The following is a 24,739-nucleotide window of genomic DNA, read 5'->3' as shown; positions in this document are numbered from 1 at the left end:
TGTTTATTAGAACAGTGGCACTATGGGAAGAGAGTAATTTTTCTTGCATTGTAAGAGAACAATTTCAAGCTTTCTTGGGAAAGAAATACAAATGGAAGAAGTACATATGTCAGGGGAGAAGTACATATCTACACATGTACTAGCCCAGCAATGGGAATGTCTGCTATAACACCAACCTGGGAGGGGGGATATATATGTATATATGTATGTATATACGTGTGTGTGCGCGCGCGCACGTGGATGCGTGCGTGTGTGCGTGTGTGTGTGTGTGTGTGTGTGTGTGTGTGTGTGTGTGTAAATGTACTGGGGTTTGTACTCAAGGCTTTTAAATGCCAGGCAGGTGCTCTAACCATTTTTTTGTTGTTTCCTGAAGTGGTTTGCTGGTTTTGCCTGTGGCCAGCCTTGAATAAAGATCATTTATCTATATTCCCTGCCTAGCTGGAATTATAAACACACACCTGGGCTATTTTTGTTGAAATGGAGGTCTTTACTAATTTTTTGCCTGGGGCCTCAATCCTTCAACTCTCTGCCTCCTGAGTAGCTGGGAATACAGACCTAAAACCACCTAAAGAACATTTTAAAAGAGAATAAGATGTCTGGAACCCGAGTGTAGCTAACACACAGAGCACTCTTTTTCCCTTGCAACTAGGATATTTTTTTCCATTGTCTTATCGTTAGGTCCTTGCTTCTTGATAAATAACTAGGTGAAAATTTGAAAAGTTGAAAATTTGAAGGACACAGGTTTAAATGTAAACTTTTGTTAAACAACTCAAATATGCATTAGCAGGTGAGTTCATTTAGTGAGGTACACTTGGCACTTTAGCTAGAAAGTAAGTCCTTCTGATTAAAGTAAACTATATTATACACACTTCACAAAAGGTAAAGACACTGAAAAATGGTAGCTTCTTTGCCACCAAAGAGGAGTTACCTGGCAAAACCAAAGGAGCAGTGAGTGATAAGAGTTTCAGATAGCAAGGGCCAGGAACTGAAAGATCTACATCTTCCTCATCTTCATCCTCATCTAACTCTTCGGGAGCAGGGATTTCTGGTCGGATCTGAAAATGTACGTGGTAAAATTTTAGACAAGATGATACTAAAAATTATGTGAAATATTTTGCTTGTCCTTTGGGTATCACAAATTATAAATTATGTTAGGGTTCATCATTATATGTCAGAAGGCTATCAAAATTAATTTTATTAAAAATCTGCTCATGCTCTAGATTAGTCACCTTATTCAAAACAATTCCAGATATAGGAAAAAATTACTATAAGGTAGCATTTGCAACAATTAGTATAGCCAACTAATGAAATTTTACAGTATCTTACAATAAAATGCAAATTCTCACATATTTAGTATATTGAACTTCTACAGTTTATAATTAAATATTTGCCTTGTCTAATATTTTTATTTTTTTATTTGTGATTCCAGCTATACTTCCATGACAAAGCCATAAAATCCTTCAGTAAACATATAATAGAGATAAGAGAAAGACTAAAAGTTTTATTTTTAGTCTGGCAATTTGTCACTGTGGAATAAAAAAAAACACTAAAATCTGTAATTGGTAGCTAACTTTATTGTGTGTAATTTGCATTTTGAAGGTTCTTTGGTTGCTCTGTGATTAGCTATGTTTGTGTGAACCAAAAATTTTAAAATGTACAAAGATTTTGACTATCGTAGTTCCTACAAGATACAACTGTTAAGCAATTAATTAAAATTTTAATACTTTCAATGACATACAATCGTAATACCCACATGGAGATAATAAGCATTAGGGGAGGAAATCAAAATATGTAAAAGTGATTGCTATAACCATAAAGTGCCAGAACCCAGTGATTACCATTAGCCTGTCTTTCGAAGTTATTTTTAGAAATAATGAACAATTCCTGCAGACTGCCTTCTTCATAGGTCCCCAAAGCCCTGTTTCATTTAGGAACTGCACTGAGTCAGGATTCTTGCACAGGGATAAAAAGAAACCAGAGAGGAAATGTTTCTCTTAAGTATAATAATCTCAACTCCAACGAAGTCTTTCAACCATAACTAGTGTTCTTTTGGCTAGTGAAGGAACAGTGAAAGCAACTTGACCACCTAAGTACTTTACAGGATGCTATTTAATTTAGATTAAATGTTGAGCACTTAATTCTCAGAGGGCTTATGGAGGGAACAATCAGGTATGTTCCAGGTAGGGGTAAGACAGAATTCATTAGGAACAATGCATAGCAGAAATAAATAACCTGACTCATTTGTCACTCACAAGCAAAGGTTTCTAAGTGTGTCTTGTTGGTTATAGCATTGGAATTTTCTAGGATCGATATGATAAAGAATTTTCTAAGAGATGCTAAATAATTGTAGTGGGCTGAAAAATCTTGTAAAAAATGGGGTTTGCTTCTTTTTATTATTTATTTGTTTTTTCATTTATTGACAATACTGGTGTTTGAACTCAAGGTCTCTTCCTTGCTAGGCTGGTCTTTACCATTTAGGCAATGTCAATCATCTCTCCTTTTAACTTTTTTTTTTTTTTGTCGGTTGTGGGGTTTGAACTCTGGGCCTGGGCGCTGTCCCTCAGCTCTTCAGCTCAAGGCAAGCGCTCTACCACTTGAGCCACAGTGCCATTTCCAGTTTTCTAGTGGTTTATTAGAGATAAGAGTCTCACATGGATTTTATTGCCCAGGCTGGCTTTGAACCACAATCCTCAGATCTCAGCCTCCTAAGTAGCTAGGATTACAGGCATGAGCCAACGGCGCACTGATCCTTTTAATTATTTTGTACGGAGAGTTTCACTTTTGCCTGGGGCCAGCCTGAGACCATATTTCCTGGGGAGCTGTGGATTAGAGTCAGGCACCATCTTGCCTGTTTGTTTGTTGAAAGGGAGTCTCAGATTGATTTAACTTTGAATCTTATTCTCTGCTATAGAGTAGCTGGATTACAGGCAGATGTCACCATGACCACCACTGCTTCCTGACTTTTTGTCACATCCAGTACCTTTAGAAAATAGCAACTTCACTCTTGTTTATATTCCCAACACTAGTGAAATATGTGATCATATAAAAACATGCACACAAATGATCAGAGCAGTAGTATTCAAAACAGTGCCCAAATGGGAGCCAACCCAAATGTTTATCAACACATGCGATTGAAAACAAAATATACAATTGAATGTAATTCATCCATCAAAGAGAAAAGAAGTACAAATTAGAAGATAGAAATAAACATCTGAGTTGCAATTAATAAAATGGAAACTTAAAGAATGATACAAAGGACTAATGAAATGGAATTCTTTCAAAATTGACAAACCCTTAGTCAAATTAGTCAAAAGAGAGACAAGACAAATTAGAGGAGAAAAAGAGATTATCACAACCAATACCACTAAGTCCAAAGGATCATTAGAAAATATTTTGAAAATTTGTATTCTAATATACTAGAAAACTTAGAAGAAATGGATAAAATTCTAGATGCATAAATGTACAAAAATTTAGAAGATATTTTGAAAACTTGTATTCTAATATATTAGAAAACTTAAAAGAAGTGGATAAAATTCTAGATACATAAATATACAAAAATTTAACCAGGAGGTATAAATCACATAAACAGACTAAAACAAGCAATGACCCTGGGGCAATAGTAGTATACCAAAACCCAAAGAGGACATACGACAAATAAATAAAATTGCAGATCAATCTGCTTGATGAGAATAGATGTGAAAAAAATACTTGCAAGCCAAATTTAATACACACAAAATATAATAAATAGTATTTATGTTAAACCAGTAGCTGACAATGTAATTAATGGAGAAAATGAAACATTTATTCTATTGTCAAGAACAAGACAAGACTGTACATTCCCTACTCTTATTCAATGTAGTGCTTGAATTTTTAGTCAAAGAAATAAGGTAAGAGAAAGAAAGGGGTAACAAATAGGCAAAGAGGAAGTAAAATTTCCCATACTGGCAGATAGTACAATCCAATACTTGAAATATCTTAAAGAAGCCATCAAAAAACACTTAAATATGACAAACACTTTTAGAAAAAAAAACAGGATACAGAACCGGCATACAAAAAAAAAAATCAATAGACTTTCTATATACCAACAACATTTAGGCTTAAGAGAAAACATGGAAACAATCCCATTCACAATAGCCTCAAAAAAAATAAGAATAAACCTAACAAAAGAAATTAAAAATCTCTACAATAAAACTTATAAAGCCTAGAGGGAGAAAATTGAAGATGACACAGGAAGATAGAATCTTATGTTCATTGATCAGCAGAATATTGTGAAAATAGCTGTATTACACAAAGTAATTTACAGATTCACTGTAATCTCCAAGAAAATACCAAAGTCATTTTTTATAGAAATACAAAATTAATTTAAAAATTCATAGGAAAGCACACACACACAAAAAAGCCTGAAAAACCAAAGCAATCTTGAGGGGGGGAAAATGTCATGCTTGGAGACATCACATTATCTGACTTCAAATTACACTACAAAGCCATAGTAACAAAAACAACATGGTACTGCCACAAAAACAGACATGTAGACCAATGGAACAGAAGATTCAGAAACATGCCCACACACATACAGACATCTGATTTTATACAAAGGTATCAAAGACATTCATTGGAAAAAAGACAGCCTCTTCAATAAATGATGTTTGGAAAACTGGATGTCCACATATAATAGATGGCAACTAGACAAAACTTCACTCAAAATGGGTCAAAAACCTTCCTGTGTATGGAAATATCACAACAAAAATCTTTGTAAAATTAATACATGCTAGTTAAATGATTTTGAAAATTAAAAATTAAAAAGTTACCAGATTGAGGGTAAAGGAAATTGATTCATTTCTCAACAGTATGTTGTCCAATTCTATTTTTTTATTGTAAAGATGATGCACAGAGATTTTACAGGTACATGAATAAGGAAATGAGTACAATTTTTGTCAAGCATTGTTACCCCCTTCCTTGTTTTCTCCTGCTATTCCTCTCACCCGAATCTCCTCCCCTCCAAGTTGTACAGTTCATTTCCAATATGGTGGCTTGTGAGTATCCCTGTTGCATTGGTTTACCCTTTGTCCTTGGTCTCACCATTTCTATGATTCCCCTTCCCTTCCCCAAATCAGATAAACTTATATACAATACAAAGTATACCAAAATAAAAAACTGTGACAACTCTTACATAACTGAGTCCTTATATTAATATATCTGTTGTAAAATATAAAGTATGTCTGTATCTCACATTTACATAAATATTAACACACGATTACAAATGTGCTTAACTTCAATATAGATGATATTAATAACTATGAATACAGATGATAAAAGCTACCTATTTATACTGGTAACATTACCTCTTTAATTTTTTTCCTCAAAGGGGAGTTGATTTTCCTAGTACTTAGTTCTTAGTAGCACTTGGTTCTATTGTGTTTCATATTACAATTCTATTATTATTCCATTATGACCTATTCAGATCCTCCTCTGCTTATTAAAGACTTATTTGTTTCAGCTTCCTTGGGCTAACACTAGTCTTTGCCCTTAGTTGTGAACCGAATAAGCTCAATTAGGGAAAATCAATATAAATTATATCAAAAAATTACTTGTTGAAGTCATAAACTTTTAGCAATTATATTCCATTAAGTGCTAAAACATATATAATACATACACAATCACACACACACACACACACACACACACACACAGAGGGAACAGGAACAAAGCCCTTAAATTATAACCAAGTTTTACTGAAAAGACCTTAAATAGAAATCCAGTGTTTTCTTTCTGATGGATGCATAGGATTCCATTGTGTGTGTAGACCACAGACAGACAGACAGACAGACAGACAGATAGATAGATAGATAGATAGATAGATAGATAGATAGATAGATAGATAGATAGATAGATAGATAGATAGATAGAACACTTTCTTGATTCATCTACTGAGGGACATCTGGGTTGGTTCCATATCTTAGCTATGGTAAATAATGCTTTAGTATGGCCTTGTTGGTGATCATTTGGGTAAATGCCCAGAACTGCTGGGTCATAGGGGAGTTCTATGAGGAGTCTTTTGAGGAACCTCCATACTGCTTTCCAAGGGATTGAACAAGTTTACACTCCAACCAACAGTGCAGTAGGGTTCCCTTTTGGCCACATCCCCTCCAGCATCTGTTGTTATTAGATTTCTTGATTATAGCCATTCTAACTGGGGCGAGGCAGAATCTCAATGTTGAGAATGACACTGCCCCATTTTTTAGAAAATGAAAAGCCTTGGAAAAAATCATTAAGTGAAGAAAGCCAGACCCAAAGGAATATAGGTTCTATGGTTTCCCTCATTTGCAATAATTAGGATACATCTAGGATAATTTTATCAGATGAGCAGAAAAGCTCAAAAGTTATATCATATGACCATATAAGATGATGTTAAGTGAAATGAACCCCAAGATATGGACACAAAAGGTCTTTCTTTGTTGTTGTTTTTAAAGTACTATGTGATCATTTTTGCTTCCTTTTTATGTTCTTCCCCCCATGGTATATACCCTGTTATCATTGTACTTGATTTTGGTACCCTGCATCTTGTATATACATTTGTCCAATTGGGGGAGGGGAAGGGGAATAACAAAACACTGAAACAAGGACACAGGATGACCCACTGCAACAGTTATACCCACAAGACAGTATATTGGAAATGAATTTTATAACTTCAGGTAGGGGGAGGGAAGGAGTGAGGGAGGTGTGGGAGGGAAGGGATAGTGGGAGAACAACAAGGGAAGGGATAACAATGCTCAACAAGAAATTTACTCATCACCTTACTCATTTAACTGTAACCCCTCTGTAAGCATCTTTACAATAAAATAAAATTTTTAAAAAAGAAAGCCAATTTTTCTAAAAGTAAATGACAAATTACTTTTAAAATCTGCTTGAAATTGGATACCAGAAAGCTTATGCCAGATAACCTTTCAACTACCTTTCTGTGTGTATAACCTATGAAAATCCAAGAGACTGTGCATAAATAGAGGATTTTAATTTGGAACAAGTCAAGTATCTGCATAAATTCAGTTAAAAAGAGAAACAGCTTCTGATGAATGCAGTGACATTCACTTAAATCAGAGCCAAACGGGTTATGCCATATTTATACCCACACTGAATGCATAATGAGTTCTTTTATATTGCTTCTAAAATTAACTCCAAAAATCAGCAAAACAATCTATCTTAAGATCTGTATAATAAAAAGTTTAATTTTTCAATAGTTGAATATTTTCAATGAATTTAATTCAGAGAGGTGGAAAAATGCCCCTTACCTAAATGTTTATCCATTACTGATTCTTTTATCAAATAAGCAATTCTATATTGCTTTTGTTGGTTGATTATTTTTTCCTTTTTTGAGGGGGCAGGGCAAGTGCTAAAGAAGGCAAAAGAAAATGATAATAGCTTTAAAAAAAAACAGAAGAAATGCAAACAAAAAGGGAAAAATCATTCTCACCTATTTTTCAACATTAGATTGACACGGTCTTCAAAAAATATCCCCAAACTTCTCAACCAAATTTAGATTTGCATTTTAAGAGATTAACAGTGATACCGTTAACAAACAAAACATTTTCATTCCTTCAACACCCCTACGATAAGATAGGGTCTAATGCTTAGTATATAACCAATGAAACCAATTTAAGTGCTAAGTGTGTATTACATCTTAGTCCCACAGGATTTCCTAATATCAAGACAAGTGACAAGAATGCCAAGTTAAAAAATTAGGTGTTCCAGGGCTGGGAAGGTGGCTCAGTGGTAGAGCACTTGCCTTGCATGCCTGAGGCCCTGGGTTCGATTCCTCAGCACCACATAAGCAAAAAAAGAAAAAAGCCGGAAGTGGTGCTGTGGCTCAAGTGGTAGAGTGCTAGCATTGACCTGAAGAGCTGAGGGACAGCGCGCAGGCCCAGAGTTCAGGCCCCACAACCGGACCCAAAACAAACAAACAAACAAAAAAAAATAGGTGTTCCAATCCCTTCCCAAGGCTCCATTATCTAGTTTCCCTGAACTTTACATCATCTTTGTCACACCTGACTATCCCTGCTCTCATTACTTTTGTATTGCATGTTAACTTTCAACAAGTTATAAATTGAGTCATCAGTCATCAAAAATATTTTTTAATTTGTATATTTGTTTACATTTGAAGTAGGACTTATAAAAGTAGCTGAATTGTAATTGGCAAAAGTAGCCTGGTTTGTCAAAATGTGAGTGTTTTTGTTTTCTTTCTAAATTCTACTTGAAATTCTGAGTGGGCTCATCAGTTTGTCTCACCTGTTGCCAGACGTGGACACAAAGAATGTGGATGTAATTTCACTGGAAAAGTATACAGTAATCTTAGACATTGGGAGTAAGCCAATTGCCCCTGGTGCAGAATGAATAATCTTTGATAACAAAGAGGTATCTTAATATTTTACATTACAGAAGTCCCTATGTGGCAGGGAGTTTGAAAACACTGGGAAATGCCCTTTTATTAAAAGTGAACTTGAGTTTCTTTTTACTGCCAACACACACAAACAGCAGTGGAGCGCTGAACTGGTGGTATCCTTAGCCTTTGTGGACTTGTTTGGGAAATGAAGCCAAGTCATTTTATGGATCTTTAGTCTTTGGGTATTCAAAAATCCAAAATGAAAACTGTGATAAAAATGAATGCTGCAGTGTTGGAAACAGTGCTTTTCCCAAAAAGGAGACAGGCTCTCCATAAGGGCAGAGCGGGTAAGAGTCTGCACATCAAATTCACTTGTTCTTTTCCCCTTTTTATTTTATAAAGCAGCCATGGATATGGAGAGACATAGTGCAGTCTGCATTCTATGTGTCACAGCACATTTTTAATCATTGTACAAGCTGACCAATGAAGATTTTATAAGTCTTCGATAGTACAGGAGATCCTGCTTTATTTAGGATTTGTTAGCACAAGAATCCATCTTCAGTTCCCTTTATATGGTGGCTGCAGTTCAATTTAGAAGATGTAAGTTTCCCAAGTTCCTACTGATATCTAATCTCTCTAGAAACCTAATCTAGAAAAAAAAGGCAAACTCATTTTAATGACTGAGCAATTGACAACAAGACTTTCATTTGAGCTTTAGGACAATGAGTGGGTAATGTCCCACATGGTTTCATGCAATGGCACATCTGCCCTAAAGACACTCACTAAACATGCATATGTATGTGCTAAAATTATTAGTTGCACTATGTGTGAAATCAGACATTGAACTTCTTAACATACTCTAATACTGTAAAGCTGGTTGTATTAGGTGGGTAGCATGTTTAGTTAAAAAACTAAAATAATAAACTTACTTTTCAAACTAAAGTTATAGTATATGATGTACTAACCCACAGAGGTAATGATTCTTTCTTCCTCCAGTATGGTTAAGCTATATATCATTTCACACTCTGTTAATAAATAGCAGTCTTTTAAAATCATATATCACTTGCTGTTTATCACAAGTAAAAATCTTTGGCTGCACAGCTGGTAGAAAATCTTGTCTACACAGGCTCGATTTGTATTTGAAGTCCAAGATAGTGTGCTAATTTGGCAGCAAATGGGTCCTACAGCAGTGAAGGCATGTCAGACTAAGCAATCCATAAACCCAGTTACCTTAAGACAACTTCTTTTTAGCATAGCTGTTTTCCATCTATTTCAAAGAGATCTAAATTCATTATCTATAAAGCTTAAGATCCATATACTTTTTATCAATTAAATAAATAATATGAATTCTTATGTTATATGGTAATCCTATTAAGAATTATCTCTATATTTAATCAAGCAAAGATCTTCTAAGAGATAAAGTCATAAGCCCTAGGAAAGTGAAGAGGCAATAGCAAGAAAGAAGCAGAGCCTACCTTTTCAGGAAGGTGAAGAATGGTGTGCTCTCCCGCACTAAAGTGGGACAGAGATTTGTAGGCAGCATTGGCTATAACTGGGTCCTGGAGAGTAAAATGAAACAAAGTACCTATTAAATATGAGAGAGAAAATCTCCCCTCATCTCAAGGTTCCACAGATAGTACTAGGAAATATTATTCAAGTCTTGCTGAAGCCAAAGTGACACTAGCAATTTCAAAAGAGAAATCAAATTTCTTATGTCAAATAAAGGGAAGAGTAAAACAAAACATACACACAATAATAATAATAATAATAATAATAATGATAATGATAATAAGAGCAACTGCAAAAAATTATTGACATAAAAATATTTTTTGAAGAACCATCATTGGGCAAAAGTATCAGAAACACTAAGCTTTTATCCTAATTTGGACACAAAGTATGAGTAACCAAGAATTCCTCAGGTATCAAGGTAGTAGTATGGTTTAGTGAAAGAAATATGAGGATTGAGAGAGTGACAACCTGAATTTCAATTCTTGTTCTCCACCTGATAACTAGGACTCTATGTTAACCCATACATTAGTGAAGGATAACATCACAAACATCCTTTTCTATACTTCTTCATTAAAAATGACAGCTAAAACTGGCATAAGACTTCTTTATTTGTTTGGTAAGAAAGTTAGCAAAGTAGAAAAGGGAAGGACCATATTAAAAATGTGAGAACCCCAGATGCCAGTAATCCTTGCTACTCAGGAGGCTGAGATCTGAGGATTGAGGTACAAAGCCATCTTGGGCAGCCAAGTCCATAAGCCCTAAGTGGTACAACGGCTCAAGTGATAGAGCTCTAGCCTTGAGCACAAAGAGGCTCGGGGACGGTGCCCAGGCGCTGAGTTCAAGCCCCAGGACAGGCAAATAAAAAAAAGTGAGACAATGTTATCAATCCCTCTTAACATCTGTCAAATTTATAATAATATTAAATATAAAATATATACATTCATCAGGCATTCACAACTCGGTCATTTATATCATCCACGTGTAGATAATTTACATCATGTAGACTAATGGCATGAATTGAGAATTTTGAGATACAAACTTGCTAATAATGACACTTTTGAAATTAAGAAACTATCACTGCAACTTATATATTTTTTTAATTGTTTCATTTCACAGTTCTTTTCTCAGTGTCACGATTCACTGGGACCCTCCAACCCTCAGGGAAAATACCTTGCTCTGAGTGTGGGTCCAGAGGAAGCTGAGGGCTTGAACTTTGAAATTCTGAAAAACAAAGAAACACAAAGGTTTCAGAAGAAAGATAAAGTTGAGGATAGTGAAAAATAGACTACTTTTAAAATTATAGCAACCAATAGTTGATTCAACTTGTATTTATCCATCACTTATTAGTTAAGAGTACTCAGAAACAGATTCATCATCTAAATACATGGATAACTGAAATACACTGTGATTTTTAGGATTATTGAATCTAGAAGCTGAAATATTTTATTTTTTTTATTGTGAACACATAATGTACAGAGGGGTTACAATTACATGGGCAAGATAATGAGTACATTTCTTATCAAGCATTGCAGCCTCCTCCTTTGTTTACCCTTCATAGAAGCTGAAATATTTTCTAATCCTCAAGTTCTGAAACAAAGTCACTATTAGATGGCACCATTCTTAATCCCCTATCCAGAAGAATTTGCCTTTCTCCAAGTGCCTATGCTGTATATGCCATATTTAACTTCTGGCATAATTACTCTGCTAGATTATACATTCCTTACTACATTTTCATCTCCACGTCAAGGACTTTGATCACGAAGCCCAGAATAGTTCCTTAAAAGGTAAAAATATTGAACAAATAATCGTGAAAACGTGAAAGCTATCCAATACTCAACACCCTGTTCATGATAGCCAGTTCTAAATTTTTATATTTTAAAATCATATATGGCTCTCCTATGTCTCCTTTGTCTTTGTGTATGTACTCATCACAATTCCATGAACAGAAACATTATATTAATTGCAAAAGCTCCTAGTCTAACAGCACCAACAAAATAAGGTTTTCTTATTTCTTCCCAAAATGTTTGTCACTTCTTCTACTTCATTCTCCTTGACATTTGATTATCTGTACCCATTAAATGTTACTTTAATTATCATTGCTTCAGTCTATCTCATTGAACATTTGGGTTTCTGGAAGACAGAAACTGTCCCAAATAGTATAAAGGTAGAATTGGCTATGTAGCTAGAAAGTCCTGAGTTCAGATACCAGATTTTATTTGGTAACTATAATATTGGTTGGATGCTTGCTTGATACACAGCAGATATTCTATAAATATTGTCTAATAACAAAATACAACTGGCAAAAAAATCTCAGTAGTTTCTTTGGCTATAAAACAAAAAATAAGGCCTTCATATTAAAACTTAAAAATAATATAATAATTAGGAAAATAATAATAATTAGTAGAGTGCCAGGAAATTAATTGGAATTCAAAAGTAGTATCTGCTATTCTAGTTCTCTAAGGGCTGGTACAGTTTTACTCAATACATTCCAAGTCAATGAATAAACGTTCAAAGCATTGTGCAAAGCAATTAAAAAATACAGTGCAATTGAATCATGGACTCTAATTTCAACATGTTTATACTCTACTGAGACAAATAATTTCTGCATATATTCCTAGTATAATATAAAAATAAAGCTTACAACACTATAAAGGAATTTAGAAGAAATAGATTCCTGCTTACTTAAAGGTTAGGACAAGCTAAAACACTTATTTCTTAAAACAATTTAAAATCAGAGATGAAAAGGAAAGGAAATCTAGACAAAAGGAACAAAATAAAAAAAGAGAAATGCAGTACAGAAGTTTTCAAGCACATAGTTTCATTTTTCTGGAGTGCTAGTACACGGCATCACAGAGAAGGTAAACTGGAAAAAAACACTGATTTGGCATAAAAAGGTTGAACTTCATTTAAGGTGAATATAAAACATCAAAATGACTAGAGATACAAATGACTTAAGAAATGCTTTGAGAAAACTAAATTTAACAAATTCCAAGCGATGAAAAAAATTATTTAAACACTCATAGAAGAGAGAAGGATGGCAAGACAGGCAAAAGGAAGGAAAAACAAAGTGAATGAGGGTTTCTCCACACATCACTACTGCTTCTGTGGGGATTACTGTCACTGAAGGAAGAGACCCCTGTGATTGCAAGGAAACTGATGAAGAACCACTGTCCTGAAGAAGTTGATTTGGGTAATAGAAGAATCTTAATTATAGAACACAAAAATAAAACAAAAATATAGTATACAACACAAAGATAACCAAAAAACATATACATCTAAAAGAAAAATAAATCACAACTGTGGATATGAAAACCTAAAAAAACAAAAATAAAACCACATACACCATAAGCTAAACTGGAATAAAATCTGAATAATTCAAGTAACAAAATACAAGTAACATAAAGGTCTAGGATTTCATCTCTTGAAAATAAATAAATACACACAATATACACTTAGTCTTAGTTCCTTGTCTGCAGTCCTGCAGGCTATCTAACAATATAAAACCTAGTTTCCTAGTTTTTTGGCTCCCTTATTGAAGCTTGGGTGGACATTGGTCTGTGGGTTCATTTCTGGGTCTTCAGTTCTATTCCTTTAGTCCTCAGGTCTGTTCTTGTGCCAGTACCAAGCTGTTTTGATTACTATAGCTTTGTAATAGAGTTTGAAGTTTGGTATTAGTATTCCTCCAGCACTGTTCTTTCTGCTACAGATTGTTTTTACTATTCAGGGTTTTTTATTGTTCCATATGAGTTTTTGGATTGCTTCTACTATTTCATTGAAGAATGAGGGTGGGATATTGATGGGTATTGCATTGAATTTGTAGATAGCCTTTGGCATTATTGCCATTTTCATGATGTTAATTCTCCCAATCCAGGAACATGGGAGAACCCACTTCCTTAGTTCTACTTTAATTTCCTCTTTCAGGTTTTTAAAGTTTTCATCATGGAGGCCCTTCACTTCTTTGGTTAAATTAATTCCTAGGTATTTTATTTTTTGTGGGTCTATTACAAAAGGAGTTGCTTTCCTGATTTCAGCCACACTCTTCTCATTATTGGCATACAGAAAATACATTGATTTTTGAGGGTTAATTTTATACCCTGCTACACTGCCAAAGTTTCAGATCAGCCTCAAGTAACTTGGAGTGGAGTCTATGGAATTCTTTAAATACAGGATCAGGTCATCTGCAAAGAGTGAGAGGTTTACTTCACCTTTCACTATTTGGATCCCCTTTATGTTTGCATCTTGCCTTATTGCTCTAGCTAGGCATTCTAGTACTATATTGAAGAGTGGTGAGCAGATATCCTTGTCTCATTCCTGAATTTAGAGGAAATGGCTTTAGCTTTTATAATTCTATGCTTCCATCAGAAAGAATGATACCACCCGTTTGTAAGGAAATGGAAGGACTTGGGAAAAAGTCATATTAAGTGAAGTAAGCCAGACCCAAAAAAACGTAAGTTCCATGATCTCCCTTATTTGTAATAATTAGTATACGTCTAGTATAATCTTAGCAGATGAGCAGAATAGCTCAATAGCTATGTACATATGACCATATAAGATGATGCTAAGTGAAAAGACATGGACACAAGAGGTTTTTCTTATTTGTTGTTGTTCTCAATATACTACTTTCTTTTTTCTTTTGTGTTATTTTCCCTCAATGGTTTATCCCCTATTGTCACTTGCATTCAATTTTGGTACCCTGGGTATTGTATATACATTTATCTGAACCAGGAAAGGGAAGAGGTACAACAAAATGGTGAGACAAAGGACAAAAGGGAAACCTACACAACAGTAATACTCACAAGACAATATGTTGCAAATCATTTGTACAACTTGGGCAGAGGGAAAAGGGGGAGAGAAAGAGGGAGAAAAATGAGGGACAGGGTAACAAGTTAGACAAGAAATGTAATCACTACCTTACTTATATAACTGTAACCCCTCTGTATATCACCTTGACTATAAATTTTTTTTTAAAAAAAACTAGTAACCATAAACTATAGCCATTAAAAAAACAACTGTTGGTAGGGAGCTGGGAAGGTGGCTAAGTGGTAGAGCGCTTGCCTTGCATGCCTGAGGCCCTGGGTTCAATTCCTCAGCACCACATAAGCAAAAAGAAAAAAGCCGGAAGTGGCACTGTGGCTCAAGTGGTAGAGCACTATTGCCTTGAGCTGAAGAGCTGAAGAGCTAAGGGGCAGTGCCCAGGCCCAGAGTTCAGGCCCCACGAACAGACCCCAAAAACAAACAAACAAAAAAAAAAACTGTTGGTGTGCTAAATATTCTAGAAGTCACAAATTGATTCTTTTCTTACTACCTTAAAACAAACGCCTAAAACTCAAAGTACTGGGCATTGATTCAGTTGTTCAGTCAATAACTATTTATGAACATACACTTTGTGTCAGGCACTGATATCTTCACTTCAGAAAGAACATATTTGTTTTTATTCCTTATGCAGCATTTAGAATGATTAGTAGCATGGTCGTATTATTTGATCTAATCATATGATCTACAACATTTAAAGGATTACTACTTGAATTTTATGATATGGTGGTTTATCGAAGTCCCTAAAGCACTAAATCAAACAGTAAGTTTAGCAAGACTCCAAGAGAAAATCAATTACAGTATTTTGAAGGAAAGCAAGCAAGATGAACATGGAAGAGAATATGGTTTACAAATGTAGAAAAATAAATGGAATTCTCTATCCTTTGTTTCATTCAAAGAAGTTGCTAACGGAAAAAAAAAACAAAAAACAACTGTTACCAGTAATAAGAGTCTTGCTAAGTGTGGTAGTACACACCTGTAATCCCAACATTGAGGAGATAGAGGCATGAAGCTCAAGTTTGAGACTAGCTTGTGTAACATAATAAGGTTTACTTGGCTATGCCAACTCTAAGTAAGTGTGTATACATACATATATATATATATATATATATATACACATATGTGTACCTATATATGTAATATATATGTACATAAATATCTTTGTGTGTCTGTGTGTGTGCACATATGCATGTGCCCGTACCAAGGTTTGAGCTCAGAGCCTGAACAACATCCCTTAGCCTTTTTGTTCAAGTCTGGCTTTCTACCACTTGAGTTACTGCTCCAATTTTGACATTCAAGTCTCATTCTAGTCTGGGGCCAGTGCTATACCCAAAGAGAACAGAGGATAATTTTTAAGCCTCCTGGGGCTACAGAAAAGAATATATAGACTTGAGGCAAGATTAGTGTGTGTGTGTGTGTGTGTGTGTGTGTGTGTGTGTGTGTGCATGTGTGTGTGAAAGAGAGAGAGAGAAAGAAAGAGAGAGAGTTTATATGTGCATGTACATGCACTGTGCACACCAGTCCTCTGGTTTGAACTCAGGGTCTAGGACCTGAACTCAGGTTATGGGGACCTATCCTTGAGCTTTTGTGGTTAAGGCTAGCACTCTACCACTTGAGTCACAGCTCTACTTCCAACTTTTTGATGGCTAATTGGAGATAAGAGTCTTGGACTTTCCTGCCCAGGCTGTCTTCAAACCACAATCCTTAGATCTCAGCCTCCTGAGTAGCTAGGATTACAGGTGTGAGCCACCAGTGCCCAACTTACATAATAATCTAAGAAACAAAGAATCTTCTACCACATAATTGAACTCATTATTTGTAAAATAAGAGAATGTATCCTGCTTTTATTAATGTCTTGTTTATTTTGTAAACTTAGAACATTAACAAAATGATTTTAAGCTGTTTATATTATTAATGCTATTATTTTACAACTGTTACTTTTCTAATATTCTGACTTAAAAAATCTTTAAAAATTCTCATAATACATGTTTTAGGTCCTTTATATAAATAAATACATATAAAGACACAGAACTTATAAGGTTAGCTACTGAGTCAAGAGGATAAAAGTTCAAGTCTAACTCTATCTAAGTAGGGGGAAGGTAGCCACTATACACACACCCAAAAAATTGTAGAGTAGTGAATGCTTATAATCCCATCATTCAGGTGACTATGAAAGGAGCATCATGATTTTGAGTCCATACTTGGCTCAAACTGAGACACACTGGAATCCAAACAAGCTCAAGGCCAATCTAGTCTACGAAACTAGATCCTGAAAAAAAAATAAAAATAAAAAGGACTGTATATTTTTCCTAAAGTAGTTACTGTTTCACATGACTTTCCAATGTAAAAACAGACCATCTGTTGAGCTCCATAAGGCATACCTCATACTCTGATGTATTGACTGTTAAGGAAGGAACGAGAGAGAACAATTCACTCAGGGTCTTCAAAATGAGAGGTCTGGTGTCACAACTCAACTTTGGAGAGAGAGCATTCCAAGTAGAGCGGATACAAACAACCTGTGAACAAATTTTCAAAGTCAATAGCTAGCAAAACTTTAACTCACATACCAATATCAAAGAGTAATAGCTTTTATAGTATAAAGAAACAGAAAAGAACAAAAAGATTCCCAGAAGTTTAGATTTGACATGGTGCTACCACTACAAAGCAATTTTTACATCAACATACATGAAGATCCAGCCTTACCTCACACAATTTCTTTTCCTCTGGTAACTGAAGTACATAATTCTTTCTTTCTCTCCTTGCTCTCCCTTTGTATCTGTTATCACTTAAATATGAAGTATCTCCCCATGACTCACATTCTAATGGACCTACTGGAAGTGACTAGATCATGAGAGTACTAACTTCATCAATGGATTAATTCATTGAGAAGTTCATAGATAAATGGGCTATCAGGAGATGTGTACTAGTTGAAGGAATCCCTGGGATATGTCTTTGAAGGATATAGCTTGTCCCAGTTTCCTCAATCTCTCTCCGTGTCTGTCTCAGTTTTTTTTTTCCTCTGTTTCTCTTTTTGTTTGTCTGTCTTGTCTGTCTATCTGTCTTTTTCTCTCTTGCTGGCTGCCACAAGCAGAGCAGTTCAGCTCCATCACACCTTTGCAGCCATGATGTTCTACAATGAAGACAAACAGCATGGGCGGAAACCTCTGAAACTATGAACCAAAAATAAAAATGATAAATCCTTCTTTCTTCATTTTACTCAAGTATTTTTTCATTTCAATAAAAATCTTTCTCTTTCTTTTCTTCTCTATCTCAGTCACTGTCTGTCGCTGTCTCTCTAACACATAACCTGCACACACAAGCTTGCATACATATAAAATAAACTCTAGGGCTGGGAAGGTGGCTCAGTGGTAGAGCACATGCCTTGCATGCCAGAGGCCCTGGGTTCGGTTCCTTAGCACCACATAAGCAAAAAGAAAAAAGCTGGAAGTGGCGCTGTGGCTCAAGTGGTAGAGCGCTAGCCTTGAGCTGAAGAGCTAAGGGACAGCGCCCAGGCCCAGAGTTCAGGCCCCCACCAAAAAAAAATAAACTCTAGGGGCTGGGAAGGTGGCTCAGTGGTAGAGTTCTTGCCTTGCATGCATGAAGCCCTGAGTTCAATTCCTTAGCACCACATAAGCAGAAAAAACCCAGAAGTGGTGCTGTGGCTCAAGTGGTAGAGCACTAGCGTTGAGCTGAAGAGCTCAGGGACAGTGCCCAGGCCCAGAGTTAAGGCCCACAACAGACAAAAAATAAATAAACTCTGAAATATATATTCTAGAATATGTGAGATTATGTATTCTTCAAATGCATATATATATATATGAAGAACCACTCCCTGAAAGAAAAATGATAAGATAAACAGCACATTTCTAAAGCAAGACATAGTTCTTATAGTTTTTAGTCTTGCTGAAACTTGCTGCTGTACAGAAAATTAGAATATTATTATATATAAATCAAGCAACACAAAATTCATTCACCTTACAAGCCTTTAAAGGAGGGAAGAGAATAGCTTTGTTATTTAACATAATAATTTAAGAGTTTTAAAAGTCATTTTAAGAAGATGTTAAATATTACAAATGAATCTAAAACAAAAATGTTATGCCACTTTAAACTTGGCCCAGTTTCCTTAACTCACTATTCCTAGTCATTTTAGTATTTGGTTTTAGAGATACTCAAATGACTCTCTTAAGTTCAATTCCAGCTACAACAGATGATTTCTTTTAGTGATGAATATTTTATTAAAGTTTTAAAACTCAGTCAGGAAGAGTGGTAATGTGGATCAATTAGATAAAGTTTAACCAGGATTAATCTTTCAAACAATACAATTTCTTCTCTTAAGCTGCAATTAATATGTATAATTTATCTCTATCAACAAAAACAAATTATTTTAAAAACTTCATGAAATAGTAAGTAAAGAGATGTCAAAAATAAATGACTTATACTTGAAGGATATGGATTAAGGAGAAGTCCAAAGGAAAAGACAGCAGAAAAAAGTTTTAATAAAGTTGGATTTGGGGTTTTTTTATTATAATTTCTGCTTTCCATGAAATAGCAGGGGGCGGGGGAAATGGGCTTGATCTAAAACCTACTACATTGTTTGAGTTCCACTAACATTTACTAAAAAAGGTCCTATAAGCCAGGAATGACAATAGGCATATTGTATATAAAAGAACTCTGGTATTACAGACAAATGGGGTTTCACTTTTTAAAATCTTCAGCAGCAAGTCCACACAAAATAAAATCTGAAACACAGTCTAACCCTCCAAAGAATTTATTGATTTACAGGAAAGAAATAGAAATGTATGACCCTCATACTATTAGAAAACAAAAGGGTACATGAAAATAAAACAGTACCAAGTGAGATCTAGAGAAAAAAGAAATGTCAGTGCCTAGGAACCATCTTCAGAGAGGGTATATATAACATGGTAAGTCTTGAGAATGGATCTAGGAAAGATAGAAGAGAAATTACACAGAAACACTTCAAGGACATGGTACTCCTAAACCAATCAATCAATTAACCTCTCTCTCTCTTTTTCTCTCTCTCTCTCTTTCTCTCTCTCATTCTTTTACACCACACACACATACACCATATTGTATCACAAAGGCATGAACAGCTGGTGAGTTACAGAGTAGTAGAATTAAAAATAAATGGCAATTCTAGTGATTTGAGTTGAAAAAGATACAATAATAATAATAATAATAAACTGAGTCATGTAGTAATTTTAAAGGTCAAAATAGATATCCACCCTCTCTGTGTTTCTCTCCATCTCATTTCTAATTTTTTTTAACTCATCCTAACTTACAAACAATTTCCAAAGTTTTCCCCAAATGTTATTCTCAGTAAAGTCACTAATTTATCCTTCTTACTCCTCTCTTTCAATGCCTAATTTCAACTTACGTTGTTTCAAAACATACTTTTTTTCTTAAAATGCAATTCTTATTTCATTCATTTCTTTCCTCAACTTCTAACACTTAAAACATGGTGCCATCTAATTTAGCATTTAATTATATACTGTCCAGGATTGTTCACTATTTTCTTGTAACGAAACTGTCTCTCAACTAGATGTTAAGCTCTTAAAGATAATGTTTACTGATACTTATTTCATACTCACCCAGCATGATAATAAGTACATAAAAGATGAGCAGCATTTACCAAGTACTGAGGGCATTGGAACACTGAGGGATGGAAAGAAATTTCAGATGAAGACTAAAAGAATTAAAAGAACTAGGGCAATGAGTTGGAAAGTAAGGTATTTGAGGCCTTACAGATCTGAGTGAACTATATATATATATATATATATATATATATAATTTATCATATATATCTGAATTATATACATGTGAAAAAAGGAAGAAGAAACACATTTCCAGTCCATAAGAGATAGAGTACAGGAGCTCAGTTTAAGGTATAAGATATGATTAGCTGGAATTACTAGAAGACCTCAGAGAGAAATACCCTATAGAAAAGAAAACTACAATTCAGACATGAGATTGGTCAACAATACCTTTGTCATTTGAAAACTTCTACATGTAAAGACAAGGTATGCCTCACACTGCCAAAAGAAAAAAACAAATCAAAACAAAAAAACCTCCATTGTCTCCAACGTATTTGGTGGGACAATAAAAAAAAAAAGACCTTTGGCCATCAATTACAGCAATACAAAGGAAGTTCTGTTCTTCTCTGAGTGGGTAAAAGGATATATCCTCCAAGTCTTTGCAAAGATTTAGTATTTTTGTTGTTGGTGGTGGTGGTCATGGGGCTTTAACTCTGGGCCTGGGTGCTGTCCCTCAGCTCTTCTGCTCAAGGCTAGCACCCTACCATTTGAGCCATAGCTCCACTTCCGGCTTTTTCTTCTTATGTGGTACTAAGGAATCAAACCCAGGGTCTTATGCATGCAAGGCAAGCACTCTACCACTGAGCCATCTTCCTAGCCCTAGTAGTTTTAGCTCAAGTGGTAGCGTGCTAGCAAAAAGCAGCTCAGGGAGAATAGCCAGGCCCTGAGTTCAAGCCCTAGGAAAAAAATTGCATCTTCTTCCCAGAAAGTTTGAAAACCAATACCTAAAATGGTACTTTCTCTATAAACCATGAGAAAATATGCCAGAATCCCAGCCCTAACGCATGGTCTTAAATATAAGTAAGAAGTTGCTGTTTTTCCAATCTACAACTTAAAATCTAGACCTTAAGTCAAACCATCATCAGTCTGCTACAATAAGAATCTTTTAAACTTTAGGTACGGTGTATTTGATCAGCATAATCTGTCAAATGGTATCAAATTAGTTTGACTTTTACTGGTTTATTCTGATTCTGTTGCTTATTACTCAATGACTACTCTGTTTTCAGGGGGCAGGGTGAGGGGGAGACTCATTTGTTCTTAAAGCAGTGAGATGTGCCACAGTCAAAATGATTTTTTTTTAATAGAAATTTCTATAGACCGCTGAGCTGAAAAGCAAGGGTAAGGGTTGTTGTTGGGTGTCAGAAAAAAAAATCATATAAGGAAATAATTTGCATTGTGAATACAAGCACTAAAAAGAATTTTCAGCTTTTGCAACCTAACAGTTTCTGTTTAAAAAATAGAAGATAGGATCTTTACCTATAGACGGTAAGGAATTAGAACTGAGACACGTCCACATAAAAACTAGCATCCTGGAAGTGTTGTTTACTTAGTACAATGTTGCATTAGAAACAACCAAGCTGAGAAGTTAACAAATAAAAAAATCTAAGAGTAAAGCCAGAAACCAGCAGCTCACACTTGTAATCCTAGCTACTCAGGAGTCTGAAACCCAGATTATAGCTCAAAACCAGTCTGGGCAGAAAAGTTTGAGATTTGATGTCCAAAATAACCAGCAAAAGCAAAAAACAAAAAACAAAAAACAAAAACCAACCAGAGCTAGAGGTGAGGCCAAGTAGAGCTAGCACAGGGCCCTGTCTCCAAACTTTAGCACCACAAAAAATATTAAAAAACAAAACAGCTGGTCACCGGTGGCTCATTCCTGTAATCCTAGCTACTCAGGAGGCTGAGATCTGAGGATTGCAGTTCAAAGCCAGCCCTAGAAGGAAAGTCCATGAAACTCTTATCTCCAATTAACCACCAGAAAACCAGAAGCGGCACTGTGGCTCAAGTGGCAGAGCACCGCTGAAGAGCGCTGCAGGGACAATGCACAAGCCCAGAGTTCAAGCCCCACCACCAAGAAAAAAAACATAGTGATGAAAAGAGAGGACACCTAGAGTAATCTGGAAAGATCCTCATAACACATATTCCAAATTACTCTCACGTTAAAAAAGTAAAGTCATCTAAAAACAAGTGTATTATTTTAAAGTCCTTTGGAAGTTCCAATTCTTTGGAAAATAAAATGAGAAGAAAGTAATACAAAAATACTTAATGAATTAGAGATATACAAGTCATTTAATTACCATAAAAGAATTGACATGATAGAAAAGAAGTGACAAATTAAAAAGACAACAAAAACAACAAAGAACTAGAATCTCTAAAATTAAAAAATTCAGCTGGGCATCAATGTGTCACACCTGTAATCTTAGTTATTCAGAAGGACTGAGATCTGAGGATCATAATCCAAAGTCAGCTAGGCAGGAAAGTCCATGAGACACTTTTCTCCAGTTAACCATCAAAAGTCCAGAAATATAGGTATGACTCAAGTGGCAAAGCACTAGCCTTAAAAACAAAGCTCAATTCAAACCCCAGAACACAAAACAAATCAGTTATGGAACTCATTAGGCAACTGCTTATCAATTGTCCTAAATATAACCCAAAGAGATAATAAATATAATATAAAAAATCTAAATTATTGTTTGAGTTTGGATCTTAAATATCTCTCTGTGGCCCATGTATCCAAGTATCACACTATTGCTATTGAGAAGTGGTAGAAATTTTTATAAAACAAGGCCTAAAAGAAGGCTTGGGGTCTTTGATTTACGTTCTCAAAGAAGATTTTATGACACTTTCCCCTTGGCTCTTTTGCTTCATTTCCATGAGAGAAACATACAGAACTTCACTACATGGTCCTACCATGTTGTTCTTTGCCATAGGCCCAAAGGGACTAATTGGTCACGGTTTGAAACTTCTAAAATTGTGAGCCACAGCAAACCATTTCTCTTATATATACTGATCATTTATGGTATCTGTTACAATAGAAGAAAGACAACTAATATAGTCATATAGTGTTTAATGTTACAGTAGGAGAGAGCTTAGTCATATAGCATTGAATGAGGCAATCTTCTTGTATTTACAAAGATTTCCAAAAGGAGTTTAAGCTTAATTAAGACTTATACAGTGGTTAATGCCAAGACTGGGATAGGGAAGATCTAAGTTTCTATCATGTTACTACAAAGTAAGGACATGTTCAAGAAAGGTTGATAACACGCTGAGAGAATGTAGTAGTCAATCTGAAAGAGTCCCCAATGGCCAACTTAAACAGTTTGAAAAATAAACATATCAGTTTTTGGTAATTAGATGATAATTTGTAACACAAAATAAATATCTGTGAGTAGTCCACACTGTGATATATATATATATATATATATATATAAAATTGAATGATCAGATAGATAGATAGGTAGATAGCAATCCCATGCCAAAGAATTCTAGTTAATAAATGTAGAAGCGATGAGAAAAGCACCATTGGACAAATACCACAGGAATCATAGATACAGGAATAATGGGTGCTATAATTAGTGGACCAAAATTTAAGAACTAATAAGAAAATTATATATACAGAGTTTTAAAGCATATCCCTGACACATTTATTATCTAAAAGAAAACTAATAATACCTATGGTGGGGAAATCCTATACAGATCACTTTAAACAAGGAAACAAAGTTAACATCAACAGCAACCAAACATATCAGCATCATGTTCCCCTTAAAATGGTACAGTAACACCTGCTGTTCATACTAAGGGACATTACTTCTGAAATATTCTTGCCATAAATGTATAATCTTAACCTCATCATGAGAAATTAACATCATCATCAAAATAGAAAAATATTTTACAAAATAACATTTCACAAATGACCCATTAAGAGTACCAGGATCATGAAAGCCAAAGAGATGAAGGAACTGGCACAGAGTAGAAGAGATGACAACTAAATTGAATATGGGATCCTGGAATAGATCAAGGAATAGAAAATTTAAAATGGTTTAAAAAGTGTGTGAGCCTTGCACTGGTGGCTCACATCAGTAATCCTAGCTAGTCAGGAGGATGAAATCTGAGGATTAAAGTTCAAAGCCAGCCCAGGCAGGAAAGTCTGTGAGACTCTTTTATCTCCAATTAACCACTCCCAAACCAGAAGTGGACCTGTGGCTCAACGCAGTAGGGCGCTAGCCTTGCCCACAAAAGCTCAAGGCCCAAGCCCTCATTTCAAGCCCTAAGACAAAAAAAGAAAGAAAAAGGAAAGGAAAGGAGAGGAAAGGACTGGAAAAGAGAGGAAAGGACAGGAAAGGGGAGGAAAGAGGAGGAAAGGAGAAGAAAGGGGAGGAAAGGAAAGAGGAGGAAAGGGGAAAGGAAAGGAAAGGGGAAAGGAAAGGAAAGG

The 24,739-nt window shown here is 35.2% G+C and overlaps 1 protein-coding gene across 2 annotated transcripts in view; it reads right to left on the bottom strand.

The window, feature by feature from the left end:
* Positions 1–24,739, bottom strand: part of Focad (focadhesin) — a 274,302-nt gene that overhangs the window by 87,209 nt on the left and 162,354 nt on the right. For both annotated transcript variants that reach the window (XM_013020828.1, XM_013020829.1), the window contains exons 16-19: positions 17,077–17,211; positions 11,054–11,104; positions 9,850–9,933; positions 929–1,055 (exon numbers count right to left, since the gene is read on the bottom strand). In XM_013020828.1, coding sequence (XP_012876282.1) covers positions 929–1,055; positions 9,850–9,933; positions 11,054–11,104; positions 17,077–17,211 — 397 coding nt within the window. The remainder of the gene's footprint in view (positions 1–928; positions 1,056–9,849; positions 9,934–11,053; positions 11,105–17,076; positions 17,212–24,739) is intronic.

Source organism: Dipodomys ordii, unplaced genomic scaffold, assembly GCF_000151885.1.
Source record: "Dipodomys ordii isolate 6190 unplaced genomic scaffold, Dord_2.0 Scaffold53, whole genome shotgun sequence".
Lineage (NCBI taxonomy): Eukaryota > Metazoa > Chordata > Mammalia > Rodentia > Heteromyidae > Dipodomys > Dipodomys ordii.
This window is presented reverse-complemented; position numbering and strand designations above follow the sequence as displayed.